At 32.9% G+C, this 15,963-nt stretch overlaps 1 protein-coding gene across 4 annotated transcripts in view; it reads right to left on the bottom strand.

The window, feature by feature from the left end:
• LOC142240462 (lysosome membrane protein 2) overlaps nt 1-15,963 on the bottom strand; it is a 50,657-nt gene that overhangs the window by 10,136 nt on the left and 24,558 nt on the right. For all 4 annotated transcript variants that reach the window (XM_075312164.1, XM_075312163.1, XM_075312165.1 and 1 more), the window contains exons 2-4: nt 8,568-9,140; nt 1,939-2,030; nt 1,648-1,875 (exon numbers count right to left, since the gene is read on the bottom strand). In XM_075312164.1, the coding sequence (XP_075168279.1) occupies nt 1,648-1,875; nt 1,939-2,030; nt 8,568-8,928 (681 nt within the window). In that variant the 5' untranslated portion in view covers nt 8,929-9,140. The remainder of the gene's footprint in view (nt 1-1,647; nt 1,876-1,938; nt 2,031-8,567; nt 9,141-15,963) is intronic.

Here is a 15,963-nt window from a genome sequence, read left to right as displayed (position 1 = left end):
AAAAATAATGTTTGAAAGTGTGTTGAATTCAAATGTTTATCGAAAATCATGATCAGAGAATGAAGCCGACCCATTTTTGTCGGCGGCGGCTAATACTAATTTTTTGCCTCCAGCGGCGGCGGCTTGATGGCTAAGCCGATATAAATTTGTCTTATCGACGGCGGACAATTATCCATAATAAAATCAATTTGATGTTATCCGAATGGTAATGAGATTAGTTGTATAACTTATCTTACAATCACATTTACACATAATTCAAATGTTCTGAGCCAAATTTTTGCAAAATTATTATAGCAACTTGATACTTACGGATTTTGGGTGCACTCTTAGAAAAATATGTTTTTCATATGTTCCGATATAAACAAAATGTGTTTCGGGCACAATTTTAAAACACAATATATTTAAGTGTAAACAAGGAATGTTCCTAAACTAACACTTAATGTTTGGGACATCTATGTTAATATGTTAGAATATATTATGTTTGGGGCATGAATGTTTCATAGAAATCATATGTGTGAATGCAAACATATATAAATTTACAAATTTCGACTAAACATACATATGTTGTGATATTTTATTCAAAGCGACAGAGAGAGTATAGAGAAAGAAATAGAGATGGAAACCGGGAGAGTCCACGTGGCAAACAAATGTATGTTTCTGTTAAATAATGTTATGTTTGCATGGGCTCGTGGGCGCTGCAAACTATGCTATATAAGTGTAACTTATAACGATAATGACTATAACAGCTACGTAGTCCAGTGGGTAGTTTGTTGGCTTACAAACTGTATAGTCCTTGGTTCGATTCTCCGTGCAGGCGAAAGGTAAAATTTAAAAAATTTATAAAAGTGAATAATTTCTTCAACATTATTTGTATTACAGAAAAAGGTGCCAAGAACTAAAATATTTCGAGGAAGTGAAAATTACGAGTATGTTAGGCAATGAGCACAATCGTCTTTGGGAAAAATTCTTCCAAGCATATAATATTTTTGGGCTCAAAATGCTTCCAAACATATGATATGTTCACATAAAACAAACATATTAATGTTTCGGCAGTATCCAATAATATATGTGCTTCCTGCAAAATATGTTTGGAACATATGTTAAAGAAGCGATTTTTTTTTGAGGGTGTGGGAAGTTCAACATTTTGACAAAAAATGCAACCATTATTAATAATTTTTTCTGATTCAAATCAATATTTTTGATTAATTGGCGGCTAACTTTGAGTCGTGATGAGTCGACAAATTCGGCGACGGCTTCGACTGGTAAAAACTAGTCGGCGGCGGCTAAAATCGGCGGCTTCAAAAATGCAACCATTATTAATAATTTTTTCTGATTCAAATCAATATTTTTGATTAATTGGCGGCTAACTTTGAGTCGTGATGAGTCGACAAATTCGGCGACGGCTTCGACTGGTAAAAACTAGTCGGCGGCGGCTAAAATCGGCGGCTTCATTCTCTGATCCTGATTAGACGATGTTATATATTGTTTACTTGTTGATATTTGATTTATATTAAAATTATGAAGTTAGACTTTAAATAATTTTTTGTTCCATTTAGGAAACTGTCGATAATGACGTTCATGCAATTTTCGCTAGCAAAGATAGTCATACATTTGAAATTGATTTTTTCCCTTCATCATCATACATACCCGAAATGTTACTGTATGATTGTCATTGTACACAACATTAGCTTTTGTTGTATGCTCTTTGTAGATCAATGGTCCAATGTCTTGAACTTTGATTTTATCCGCAGCATGATTGAGATAATCTTGTATATTGGTATAATTGAATAAATGAACCTTTAATAAGGTATCATATTTGGGATTGGGATCCATCCATGAAATTGCTGTTTCAGAGTCTTTCGCTAATATCAGATTCTGAAAAATTAGAAAAAAAATGTATCAAAACATTGTTGGGGATATATGCATATTTATACTAACCTCCAGCATTTTATTATTATAATACTGTGTGAACCACATAACAAATAAGCCCGTTAAGCTCATTAAAAATAATATGGTCATGCAGCCTAAAACTGAAAAATATAAATAAGATAGTTAATGAAATTGTTTAAGAGGGAAAAGTTTACATTTGTTCGAAAAATGTCACTAATAAAGTAATTCGCTACATTTTGATACTTTTTTATAAAAAAGGGGAAAAAAGCCGGCAAATATTAATTTATAATGTCCACAAAGAGATATTTTTAATGGGGCAATAGAGCGTATGAGTATTTTAAATTAATTAATATTGATTATACGCACTCATACACATTAACTGGCTTAAGCTACCAACAAAATTTGTAAATTGTCGAAGATGATGCTGTTGGAGGCATCTCTAGTGCTACCCATCAGAAGACGAAGAAATTCGTTATAATTTGAACCTTTTTATAAAATTGTGAAGAAATCGAAGCTTCAAGCGTTCCTATGGGACCAGAGGGTGTAAGAGTATTTTAAATTAATTTATATTGATTATACGCTCTCATGCCTATTAATTGGCGCAAGCCACCGGCGAAATTTCTAAAGTCATCGAAGACGATGCTGTTGGAGGCATCTCCAGTGCTGCCCATAAAAAAAACGAAAAAATTCGCTATAATTTGAACCTTTTTATAAAAATGCGAAGAAATCGAAGCTGCAAGCGTTTCTATGGGATCAGAGGGCGTATGAGTATTTTAAATTAATTAATATTGATTATATGCACTCATGCCTATTAATTGGCTCAAGCCACCGGCGAAATTTCTAATGTCGTCGAAGACTATGCTGCTGTATGCATCTCTAGTGCTACCCATCAGAATAACGAAGAAATTCGCTATAATTTGAACTTTTTATAAAAATGTGAAGAAATCGAAGCGTCAAGCGTTTCTATGGGACCGGAGGGCGTATGAGTATTTTAAATTAATTTGTATTGATTATACGCACTCATGCCTCTTAGTTGGTTCAAGCCACTACCTTCAGTGCTCACATTGCAATATTGGAAATGTGACATTTCATGTTTCATTTAACAAAAGCAAAAGAAAAAAATTTAATTTGAATTGTTTATACTATATTATAATGTACTCTAAACGTTTTTTTAATGGGACCATAAAGCGTATGAGTATTTTAAATTAATTAATATTGATTATACGCGCTCATGCCTATTAATTGGTGTTCACAATATTTTTAAAACCAGTCTTCTGGTTTTGGGTTTTGAAACCTTGATCCTATTGTATGGTAACACGCAAACTGGCATAACAAAATTTTTTTGTCAAATTTTAAATTATTCCGAATGTTCTACAACACAACTTGTCAATAATTTGTTGGTGATTTTTGTGGGGAATTTATTTTTGGAAACGAAAATATCCCAATTCGGGGACATGAGCCAGAAATCTACCATAGTGTTTCCAACTGTTTCGGTTAATATAGAATGCCCTAAATAACATAGAGTATATTTGCCTTCAAGAGAAAAGTTGCCTCTGAAAAATAATGTTCGCAATTTTTTTTTGCCGAGCAACAACACAAATTTTTCACTGATCGAATAACGTCTCTAGCAAAAATATGGTAAAATTTGGTCTGCCAAAATAGTACCTATTTGATTAAATAAAATTCACTAAACATATAAAAAAAATGTGTTAAAATTAGATTAGATATACGAAAATACTTTTTCGACTACCCAATATAATGAAACTCCAGGAATCCCGAATCTGCTGAAAGTCTCTCAATATATAACCCCCGCCATGATAAGACATCCAATTTCAGTTATTGTAAATTGCGTGAAATGTTAACATAAGGAAGCGTCTAGAGCATAATGAATCCGAACATGGAATCTGCTGCCCCATATACATATATTGATAATTGATATCTTTATATGGCAGTGTATTAAGATGGGTATTAGGGTGTAACGAATTTCTATATACAGTTAAGAACTGTTGGAAAAGAGGTACTACTACAATACAACGAAAATGATATCACTATAATAGCGAAATGCCAGTAAGACATTTTTGTATCTTATCGACAGAAATGAAATCGATAACAACTCTAGAATTTCGTCCCATCAAATATCGGTGTAATATTTTTCATACACATTATAGCAACAGTTATAGATAAACTTTGTGCAAATATTATAAAAAAAGTTCAGTGGAAAATTATGCCAGCACTTTTGAAGAGTAATTACAATTATTTTTATTATTATTATTTTTCGATTATTATTATTTGTTTTGATTATTAATATTTTTTTGGTCCATCCTATTATCTCCATGTGCATGAGTACCAATTGATTTCTTCTTTTGTTTATAGGTCTGCGACATTTTCTATATTATTATCTCCATCGCCATTGGTGTTGGTGCTGTTGTTGGCGTCTTGTTTGTTTTTATGGTTTATCACATTAATTTCTTTATTTTTGCAATGCATTTCTTTGTTTACGTTCATATTTCGTAGTCCAGTTCGTCATTATGATATACTAACACCATACATTTGAGCACACACAAATAGTAGAGTGGGTAATAAAATAAAAAATAACGCATGGAACAACATTGAAATGGTTACAGGGGAAGTTATTTATAGGGAGAATGTATACAATCGATAACATCGTGCGTACTAAGGACAATGGTTAGAAAGTATTCAGCAAATTCTATGAAACATTTCAACATTTCATTTCGAAACCAAAAAAATATTGTTTTTCTAACACAAATATGATATAAAGCTTGAATAATTATTTTCTATTTTATAAAAAAGAAAGATCGAATAAAATCAATATTGCTAAAATATTTTTTTTTGTGCTAAAGCTATCCCTCTTATTTTATCTAGGTCTTGATGAAATTCCCCGTATTTTGGCCTATTCCCGTCTTCAAAACAGCTTCCTGAAAATATTTGGCATATATTTTGATCACACGGTCGATGAATAAGAGCGGGAAGCGACTATCGGCCGTTGTGGCGGCCCACACCATTAAATTCGGCGGCACTTGAGTTCTGGTGGCTAATTGAAAATGTACATTTTCAGCTGACCTCTTTGGAAAATAAACCCGATCATTTTGTGTGTAATGGCTTCACTTCAAAACTAAATTCGGTAACAAATCCTTGGCTCTTTCCATTCGAATTTTTTTTTGTGAATCTTTGGCTTTAGCCCAAGCTCATTTTTCAATATGTTTTACATCCGTTCTCACCATTTTTGTTGTTCAGCTCACGAGCAAGTTTTCTACCACTGCCCCAGGAAAAAAATGAGCCCCAAAACCCAAATGAAAACGGACTCCAAAAGTGGGGCGACACTTCATAATTAAGCATGAGCAACGTCTCCAAGCGAAATAAGGGCTGATTTTCACTTTTGATTTTAACGGCTGTGTGAAAATGAACCCTAACTATTGGTAGACGTTAGCCACTTTAGACTCTGTCCATAGGATAAAGTTTTAAGTCCCGATCTAAGGCCTTCCACTTATATCACTTTAAAATTACGTTAACTCACTTTGGACTCTGTCCATAGAAGAATGCCATAAACCACGGCCAAAGTACGGCCACTTTTGTCCCCTTGTAGCCCACTTTGGAAAAAGTTTTTTTTTTTAAATCCCGGCCAAATATCGGCCACTTATTTCCTTTTGGAATCGCGTCATCCCACTTTAGACTCTATTAACAGAAGAAAGTCTCAGTCTATAGGAGAAAGTCTTAACAGCCACTATTGCTATCACTTTGTACAATTGCCTCCATTGGCAACTCCAAGAAAACGAAAATAGGCCCCACTTGTAAACGAAGGAAAATCGCAAAAAGGAAATTGCGGTTCATTTTCATTTAAAATACATATTGGGGTTTAGTTTCATGCAAACGAGCCCCAAAATTAAAGTGAAGTTCCACCAAAAAAAAAAAAATTATGTTGTGGTTTTCCATATAATTATTTGGGATCCTCAATAGAGACGTCATCTTTTACAAGTTGGCATCACTGAAACTAACACAATACAGTCACAATTCCTTACTGCAAAACTCTCTCTCTCTCTCTCTCTCGCTGCCAACATAATGCCATGTCGATGTGTCTCATACATGCCGTTTGCTCCGGAAAAATATCAATTCCCCATGTTTCGTTTTTTATAAAGAAAAAAATTGTCGAACTTAAATTTAATTTGAATTTAAACTTTTTACCAAAGAAAACTATGTTGCCAACATTATAAAGACAGTGGCGTGCAGAAATGACTACATAATTGTTTTTTTTATTTCATTTTTAAACGAATAAAATAAGCAGTAATAAAGAAACTCAAAATAATTTTATTTTTCCTTTATTCCTTCTTCAATTCTAAATAAAACATCAACAAAAAACTCAAAACAAAAAGTAAAGAATTAAGAGAGGTAAACAAAACATAACAAAACATACTCGCATGTACTCAATTTTGCGCTTTTCTGAACCGGTGTCAGTTGGAACATTTTCTTGTACCCTTTATTTTTTAATACCATATTTTTACGTTTTGGCATACTTTCAACCAATTCCTGTATAATTCCATCTGGTATATTCTGCCACTCAAGCTGTACTCGTTCCCACAGGTCTTCTAATTTTGATGGAGCTGACTGCCCAGCCGTCTTCCCACGATTGACAATAAATTCTCAATCGGATTGAGGTCGGGGCTTTGCGCTGGCCAATTCATCACTTGCAATTTTTGCTCACTAAGCCATTTGTTCACTATGTTTCGAATCACCATCTTGTTGAAATACGACTTCATCTTCAGGATAGGCACTCTTGTCAACAAACTCGGGAAGATGAGTATACAAAATGGCGAGGTAGGTACAAGTGAAGCAGCCCCAAAACATGATGCTTCTACCCCCATGCTTCACAGTTGGCTTAACATGGTGGCGTTGAATGGTATCATCAGGGCGACGCTAGCAATATTGTTTACCGTTCGATTGGAAACATTCATCTGACCAGATGCTTCCACCCCCATGCTTGACTGTTGGCTTAACATGGTGGCGTTGAATGGTATCATCAGCAATATTGTTTACCGTCCGATTGGAAACATTAATCTGACCAGATGCTTCCACCCCCATGCTTCACAGTTGGCTTAACATGGTGGCGTTGAATGGTATCATCAGGGCGACGCCAGCAATATTGTTTACCGTCCGATTGGAAACATTCATCTGACCAGATAACACATTTCCAGTCATTTGTCGTGCAATTTCTATGCTCTCTTGCAAACGTTATTCGCGCCTTTTGATTCTTTTCGGACAATGTTGCTTTATTTTTTTTTTTACAGATGAAACATAACCAATGTTGTGAAGTGCTCGTCTTGCTCTCCATTCACTAACGTGTTTATTTTTGGCAACAGTAGTATTTTTCGGCGTTACGGACTTATTCTGCCTCATTTCTGCCATCATAAGGCGAGCTTCCGCTTCGTCAATACTTTTCAGCGGCCTCTAGTTTGCTCTTTGGGAGTAGTATTTCGTCTTTTTTGGATGCGAATGGCCACAGACTGACTTATATTTAGTTCCTTGACTATATTCCGCGATGAAGACCCATTATTAGTTAAGGAAACTCTATTGTCCTTTACATCGCGCGATAAATTATTCATTTTAATTTTTACTTTATATTATTGCAGTGCACTTCAAATAAAGCTTTAACTCTTACTAGCAAACACGCTTCTAAACACAAAGTTGTATTAGTGATCATAAAAAGTCACAAAAAAAAAACTAACGGTATATTTTGGTTTTATGCTGAGTACATCAAAAAGTGTAAAATTGAGTTTTGTTGTTATGTTTATTTATCTCTCTGTATTATTTACTTCTTATTTGAGTTTTTTGTTGTTTTATTTAGAATTGAAGAAGAAATTTAAGAAAAATAAAATTATTTGAAGTTTCTTTATTGCTGTTTTTTTTTTTTTTTTTTTGAGTCGTTTAAAATTGAAAAACAAAAATAATTATATACCCCATTTCTGCACGCCTCTGTATGTATGTTTTAAGAAAATATTCCCAAACGAAAATTTTGCGATTCCGATTATCGTAACATACCCCAATAACATTTGAGTTTTTGATAAATTTCTGAATTAATAGTCATAAAAACAAGAACAAAACAGTGATAGAAAATTAAAACAGATCGCATGTGTCTATTAAAGCGAATATTTGTTGTGGTTTTTGAGAATATTGCTGGTTTTGATTTATTTCTGGCAGAACTGCCTTGACAGAAAAATCAATTTTCATAGCTCTCTACATATGTTCTCTTGTTTGCAGATCACAAGACATTGTCAAAGACAATCTAGAAGAAGACGCTGTTCTATTATAACAAAACTGAAGTACCAAAGGTCTGTGTCAACATAATATCATGAAGTTGGCGTCGATGTGTCTCTGAAATGTACTGCCGTTTTGCGTCGAAAAATATCAATATAACATTTGTGACTTTTATAAATTTCTGAAATAAAAACCACAAAACAATATCAAAACGTTGACAGAAACTGACATATAAAGCAATTTTGATCTCATAGCACTCTACACCTTGACATTTGTTTTCTCTCTCTCAGAGAACCAGACTGGGAGTTTTATGTGAAGTGCTCTCAAACAAATTGCTACCCGCCTTAATGTATTCGCACTTGGTGTTTATGTATATATAGTATATAATGATTCGTATTAGTGGTACTTACGTATTAATGTTCCCATTTCTTTGGTACGCTGTTCTTTTTCTTTGATTATTTCGTAAACTATTTCAAATAGACTTTGTGTCTTTTTGGCGCTATCGCCCCGATTGTATTTGACGACATTGCCATTCTCATTGCAATACTCTTTTTCGCTGGTTAATTCTTTGTCTTCTTTCTCATTTCTGTAAACATCTGCTACATCATCATCATCATCATCATTGTCTTCTTTGTCTTTCGTTGCAGGAGGTGGTAGTGATATTAAATCATCTGAATGAGGCTCTGGCGGTGGTGACGATGATGAGTCACCACCAACAGATGTGTAGTTATTATCATCATGGTTTTTGGTATCTTCAGTTTTATGAGCCATAGCTAGCGAGGGTTTTACATTAAGATATCAAATAGAGTGTTATTCACACAAGCAAGCAAGCAAGCAGGAGACCAAGCAACAATTGCCCTGGAGCACTGGATGGCACTGGTAGATAGATTATCACACACACAACACAGCTATAAACACAGCAGGTTTAATCAGTCCTCACGCCTTCCAAACAGTCTATGGCAATGAATGAAACACACAAAAACCTGAAAGAGAACAGAATTGAAATTAATAAAAGAAATATATTTAGTAGGCTGCATATGAACACATATGAAAGTATTTGCTCTACTCCGAGAGAGAGTGTGTGTGAGAGATTAGATAGTTTCTTGAGAGAAGTGAGTAAAGAATGCCAATGCATAGATCATCCGTTGGAACGGAAGTGTTGATTGCTATTAAACGCCATACTTAATTGCTAAATTCGTGTTTTCGCTGATAACTTATTATTATTATTAATTCTTTTTTTTTTAATATGTGAAAATAGACATTCGTCGTTGATAGATTTTGATAAGTAGGTATGAATGACTTTTGATAAGGAAAAATACCGTCATATGCCTTTTTTTTTTTGGTTCAACGACATCATAATCTCTCAAATAAAATATATTCACAAAAATCTATCGCGCCTATTCATTCCACGTGCATCGAAAGTAAGGGGTAAGATGTAAAATATCATTGAATGTAACACTATTTATGTCAATATCAGAGATGGTCCGAGTCGGAATATATATATTGGTTTTCTATTGTCAGAAAGTTGTAAAAATCTAAAACGTCATATACCTACAGGCAGCAAAAAAAAAAGTTGTACACCAATCAATGTGAAATAAATACCTTATATTAAAGCTTGAGATCCCAGCTACAAAATAAAAAGAAATTTAAATAAGATTTATTTCGGTTTAGGGGAAAAAATAACCAAAACAAAAAACGTTAGTTTCGCATAGCCAAAAAAAAAAACGTGTACACCAAAAATAAATGAAAAATATTGAGCTAGGATTTTCGTCAAATCTACGAGAAATCAGCTCCATATATCAATAAGGATTTCTTGGGAGTTTCTTTGCTAGAAATATTAAAGTTCTTCAGATTTGGTTTGATATATGCCCATAGGTGTTCAATTGGATGCAAGTCCGGGCCCTGCGGAGGGTGAGGTAATACTTTTTGGTGTTGTTTATCAAGTATTCTTAAAGAATATGGGACGAATGCTTGGAATCTTTATCTTGGACAAACACAAATCCATCTTCCAGACCCATTTTTTGGGCAAATTAAAAAAAAAAGTCAAAAGCCACATCGATTTAAATTTATATTTATAAATTATAACCTCGAGTTTTATAATGTTATGTGAAATCAAACTCGCAGAAATTTGCCACAAAGTTAGCCTTTGCATGGTTCAATATAGTCGAATCTAGTCGATATTAGAATTTTCTTTTACTTACTTTTCTATAAGAAAAAGGCATTCGTAAATACAAAAATTGTAAAAAAAGAATGAAATAAATGGTTCTAAAAACGTATACTATACAAATTCCAATATTGTCAAAAAATATAGAGGTTTACGACGTTTTTGACCTATGGTAAAATATGTCGTAAAAGTATGTCAAATACCTTACAGTTTACGGCAGACCATCTCTGGCCAATATACATAGATCAAATTGGTCCATGGGTACACAGGTGCAATGAGTTCTCGTGAAGACACGTTTTTTTTTAAATGTTTTTGGAAAAAATTTCCATTGAGGAACAAAGCGTGTTTCTCTAAATAAGTTGCATCTCTGAAACAGAGGTCTACAGTTTTTTCCGGAAGTATTTTCCATTCGTTTCATCTTGTCTGATCACTATTCAAAAACTATCTAAGAAAAAAAAAAAAAAACAAAAAAGTGCCGCGTTTTCAGCACTCAAAAAAGAGGGAGCTAATGCCAACTTAACTTTATTTCAGTCCGTGAAAATTAGAGGCTTTTATTTAAATTTTGCCCAATGTGAGCAAATGTTCCTTATTTGAATAATTTTAGCTTACTTGCGAAAACTAAAAATATGAAAAAAGGTCTTTACAAATATAGTACAAAAAAAATTATTATTATTATTTATTTTTAAAGAGTATTAACTTATTTATTTATTGTATTTGTATTTTATATTTATTGTGAAAATAACCAAGCCCATAGGCCAATAGAAGATGGTTACAAAAAATACTACAAAAAAATCTGTACATATAAAAATATTCAACCAATATAAGAATTAATTAATTAAAAAAAAACTATATACTCAATTAGAAAAGGTATGATGAACACAGTGATGTCAACTCCCGAAGGTCAAAAAGCACTACTACTAAAAAAAACATACCCAAATATGTATTATCGAAATTTTGGGTATTTTAGCATGTGAACCTCTATCCAAGTGTACATCTTTATAATTTTTAATGCTTATTTTACACTCATTAATTTTTATCAGTACTGTCTTCAAATTTCAAAATAAGATGTTTTCTGAGGAGAAAATAAATATTTCGACATTATACCGATGCCCTCATTCCAGAGTACGCTAAGTGGACTTTGCATGTTTTGATGGAGTTCGCCTTTTTTATTCGGATTGATGTGAATTGCATCCTGTCAAAAGTTCAAATTTATTGGACATTTCTATCAAAAGTTATGGTTAATATTGTACTTAGCCTGTGCCTAAAGTTTTAAAAAATGTCCAATCCAAAAAGGGCTAAAAGCTTTGTTCGGTCTAAAGTGGTCTAAGTAATTTTTAGCCATGTTCTTATCACTATTTTGAGTTCGTACATACTTATAAAACATATGATTTTAAGACCGAAAATAAGGGAATTTCTATCTTATACGGGTTTTAAGAAATTTCAAAAAACAAAACTTGTTTCTTGTTTCCTGTAAAATTCACTTTTTGGAATGTAGACATAGATATTAATATTAAATTAATATTTGCAGAGAGTCTATTTCTTATTTCAATTATGAGTGCTTTTGTGAATTTAATACTAACGTTTTTACCCTGTCAGCATTTCAAAGTTCCATTTCATACTCATCGCTAGCACAGACTCTTAAGTGACTCTACAACAATCGCCAACTGTGATGGGGGAAGCGCATCAAAAAATTCGGAATGTACATGAAAGTATTTTGCCATCACTATTGTTACAAGAGTCATTTTATATTTCGTGAAACACCACGCGCCTAGCTTATTATAATTTATTTAAATTAAAACCAAACTAAAGTGCTGAACACATTGTTATTACGATTAAAATTGTGAAAGGTATATGGTGAAAAATTTTCGACTATCCAAACAGAATAGAGTGATAGTTTTTTCAGACACACTACCTCTATCGAGTACAAACAAAGTGGCTGATAGAGGCCGCAACTTACTACTTGTAAATCAACATCATTACTTTATTAATGAAAAAAGTTATGTTAAATGTGATATGATAATCGGAAAAATATTTATAAGAATTTATAAACTTTTAATAAAATTAATAAACAATTAAATATTAGTGTTTTATTTGACCACAATGACGCTTTTACAACTATCTTAAAATTCACTTTTTCTGATAGTTTGAAGGGGCTCTTATTGGCGTCGTTCTAAATTTATCTAAAAAGGCACCTAATAATTGCACTAATGCGATACTTTTTTGTAATAACTTGGCGTGATATAGCTTCTCAATAGTGACAGCGCTTTTCCAACGTTTTTTTTAGATATCGTATACGACTGTTTTCGACATGATGGCGATTCTCAGAAGCGCCGTCAAATTCAAAAAATGTTGGCAGGGTAATGACATCTTCATCAAGTTCAGAAATTCTGCACTCGTCACTGAATTTTTAAAAAGAATACCATAAGTAACAAAATTGATTAAAAAAGATCAATACCACCGCATAACAATATAATTCTATGGCAATATAGTTGAGTTTCTTAAGCTTTTGACGGTCTAATCTGAATTTTTGTGTGAAAAGATGTCGTCAACAAGCTCAATACTGTTCAAATTGGAAAAAAAAACACCAAAAGCAAAATTTTCGTTATATTAACGAAATGTGTCGTTAAAAGTCAGCCAACGAAACAAATTCGTTAATACAACGAAATTTTTCGATATTATAACGAATTTTCTGTCAATCAACGTAACGTTTCGTACTATTAACGAATATTTTAATTGTATTAATGAAAATGTTTCGTTATATCAATGAAAATTTTTCGTCGTTTGACTTTTAATCAAATTTTCTTTGTGTGTATGAACAACTGTTGAGTAACAATGGTCTTATAACTACAAAAAAATTATTTGTAACATGTTTTTATAAAAAAACTACACTGCTAGCAAATGTATCGATATATAACCGAAATGTGTCATTAAAAGTGAGCCAATGAAACAAATTCGTTAATACAATGAAATTTTTCGTTATTATAACATTTCGTACTATTAACGAATATTTTCATTATATTTATGAAAATGTTTCCTTAAAACAATTTTCGTTGGGTCAATTTTAATGACATTTTTTTAGTTAAAATTTTCTAAACTAGAACTACATTTTCTTTCATGGCGGCGGGTTCACTTTTTTTGAATGAGTGTATAATGCAAATTTTTCAACAAATTTCTGCACATTTTGTAATAAATACAAAGTTATACAATGTTACAACTACTTGCGATATAAGCAGACAAATAGACCAAAAATTATATAGGCGGGTCAAGTAAAATTAACAAGGCTGTTGTATGTCTACATTGTACACTAAAGTATATTGACCTAAAACACTGAAAAAAAAGCATGCGCGGTTCCAAAGATATTGTCTTTACTTTAACAATTTTGGTATTGATTCCGAGCCAAAGAAGCGGCGAATACAAGTAAGGATACTTTTAAGACACAGTTCTCTTTTAAATTTAGGTTTTGTGTACTTGTTTCCAGGAAGTAAATTTCGATTTTTGTTTTTTTTTTTTTAGATTTTTTTCTTCATATCCTATCAAAGTCCTTTAAAAACGAGTTAACGACAACTTTATTTTCGAAATTCTAAAAAGCACCAAATTGCCTTTTTGGTGCCTTTTCAAAAAAAAAACACCAACTTGGTGCTTTCTGGCATTTTCATTTAGTGCTTTTGGTGCTTTTTATACCCACCACCATAGAATGGTGACGGGGGTTTAATAAGTTTGTCATACCGTTTGTAACACATCGAAATATTGCTCTAAGACCCCATAAAGTATATATATATATTCTGGGTCGTGGTGAAATTCTGAGTCGATCTGAGCATGTCCGTCCGTTGAAATCACGCTAACTTCCGAACGAAACAAGCTATCGATTTGAAACTTGGCACAAGTAGTTGTTATTGATGTAGGTCGAATGGTATTGCAAATGGGCTATATCGGTCCACTTTTACGTATAGCCCCCATATAAACGGACCCCAAAATTTGACTTGCGATTGCTCTAAGAGAAGCAAATTTCATCCGATCCGGCTGAAATTTGGTACATGGTGTTAGTATATGGTCTCTAACAACCATGCAAAAATTGGTCTATATCGGTCCACTTTTACGTATAGCCCCCATATAAACGGACCCCCAAATTTGCCTTGCGATTGCTCTAAGAGAAGCAAATTGCATCCGATCCGGTTGAAATTTGGTACAAACATGCAAGAATTGGTTCATATCGGTCCATAATTATATATAGCCTCCATATAAATCGATCCCCAGATTTGCCCTCCGGAGCCTCTTGGAGGAGCAAAATTCATCCGATCCGGTTGAAATTTGCAACGTGGTGTTAGTATAAGACCGCTAATAACCATGCCAAAATTGGTCCATATGGTCTATAGTTATATATAGCCGATCCCCAATCACACAAAAATTGGTCCATATCGGTTCATAATCATGATTGCCACTCGAGCCAAAAATAATCTACCAACATTTTATTTTTGTAGAAAACATTGTCAAAATTGTATTTCTATAGAAAATTTTGTCAAAATTTTATTTCTATGGAAACTTTTGTCAAAATTTTATTTCTATGGAAAATTTTGTCAAAATTTAATTCTATAGAAAATTTTGTCAACATTTTATTTCTATAGAACATTTTGTCAAAATTTTATTTCTATAGAAAATTTTTTCCAAATTTTATTTCTATAGAAAATTTTGTCAAAATTTTACTTCTATAGAAAATGTTGTCAAAATTTTATTTTGTCAAAATTGTATTTCTATAGAAACTATAAACTTAATTATATACGTATTTAATCGGTCTTTTTTAGTTTAATATATACCACGTATGGACTATGTGGTATATATTATGGTGTTAGGAAGTTTTAAGATACCTTGCCATCGGCTTCAATAGAAGTTTCTACGCAATCCATAGTGGAGGGTACATAAGCTTCGGCCTGGCCGAACTTACGGCCGTATATACTTGTTTTTTAGTAAAACATTTAATTTTCGATTTTGATTGGAAGTGGTATGTTAGAATTTATAATATATTTTTGGTGTTTTTTGCCCTTGGGGAGTTGGCAACACTGGGCACTTCTCTCAAATATCATACAGTTTGCGTCGGCGTCACCCAGTTCACTTCTCTGCCGACTTTACGAAACGTAAAGAAAATAGGATTTAAAACCTACTTTGTAGTAACAAATTTTCTTTTTTTTAATGTTTTCATTACATTAAATTTTTGGCAGACAATTTGAAATTATAACTGCCGATGCCTTTATAAACAAACAGCGCTTCTACCGCAACGTCGGTAATACCAAAGCTGCAGGCATTGTGCGCCACCATACAGTTGACATTTGTTGTTTTTGTAGAAGAGAAATTTTCGACCTCTTTCGTCCAATCGAGAAATATAGCATAACAGCTTTCTCTAGTTCTCAAATACATGCTTACCGATTTTAATTTTTTTTCTACCATATTTATGTCTTGTTCGAATTCGAAGTTATTTCTACTCATAATTACTTTGATAATGGTTTGTTTCGATTTTTTAATGGCGTTTTCGATTCGCAAAAAAATATGTTGCCTTGGTGTTACCCAACATTTTTCCTCATTGCATTTTCGACCAAATGATAGCGTCATTCCAAATTTATTGTTAATTCCTAATATTACGAGGAATACAG

This window comes from Haematobia irritans, chromosome 5 (genome assembly GCF_050003625.1).
Source record: "Haematobia irritans isolate KBUSLIRL chromosome 5, ASM5000362v1, whole genome shotgun sequence".
Lineage (NCBI taxonomy): Eukaryota > Metazoa > Arthropoda > Insecta > Diptera > Muscidae > Haematobia > Haematobia irritans.
This window is presented reverse-complemented; position numbering and strand designations above follow the sequence as displayed.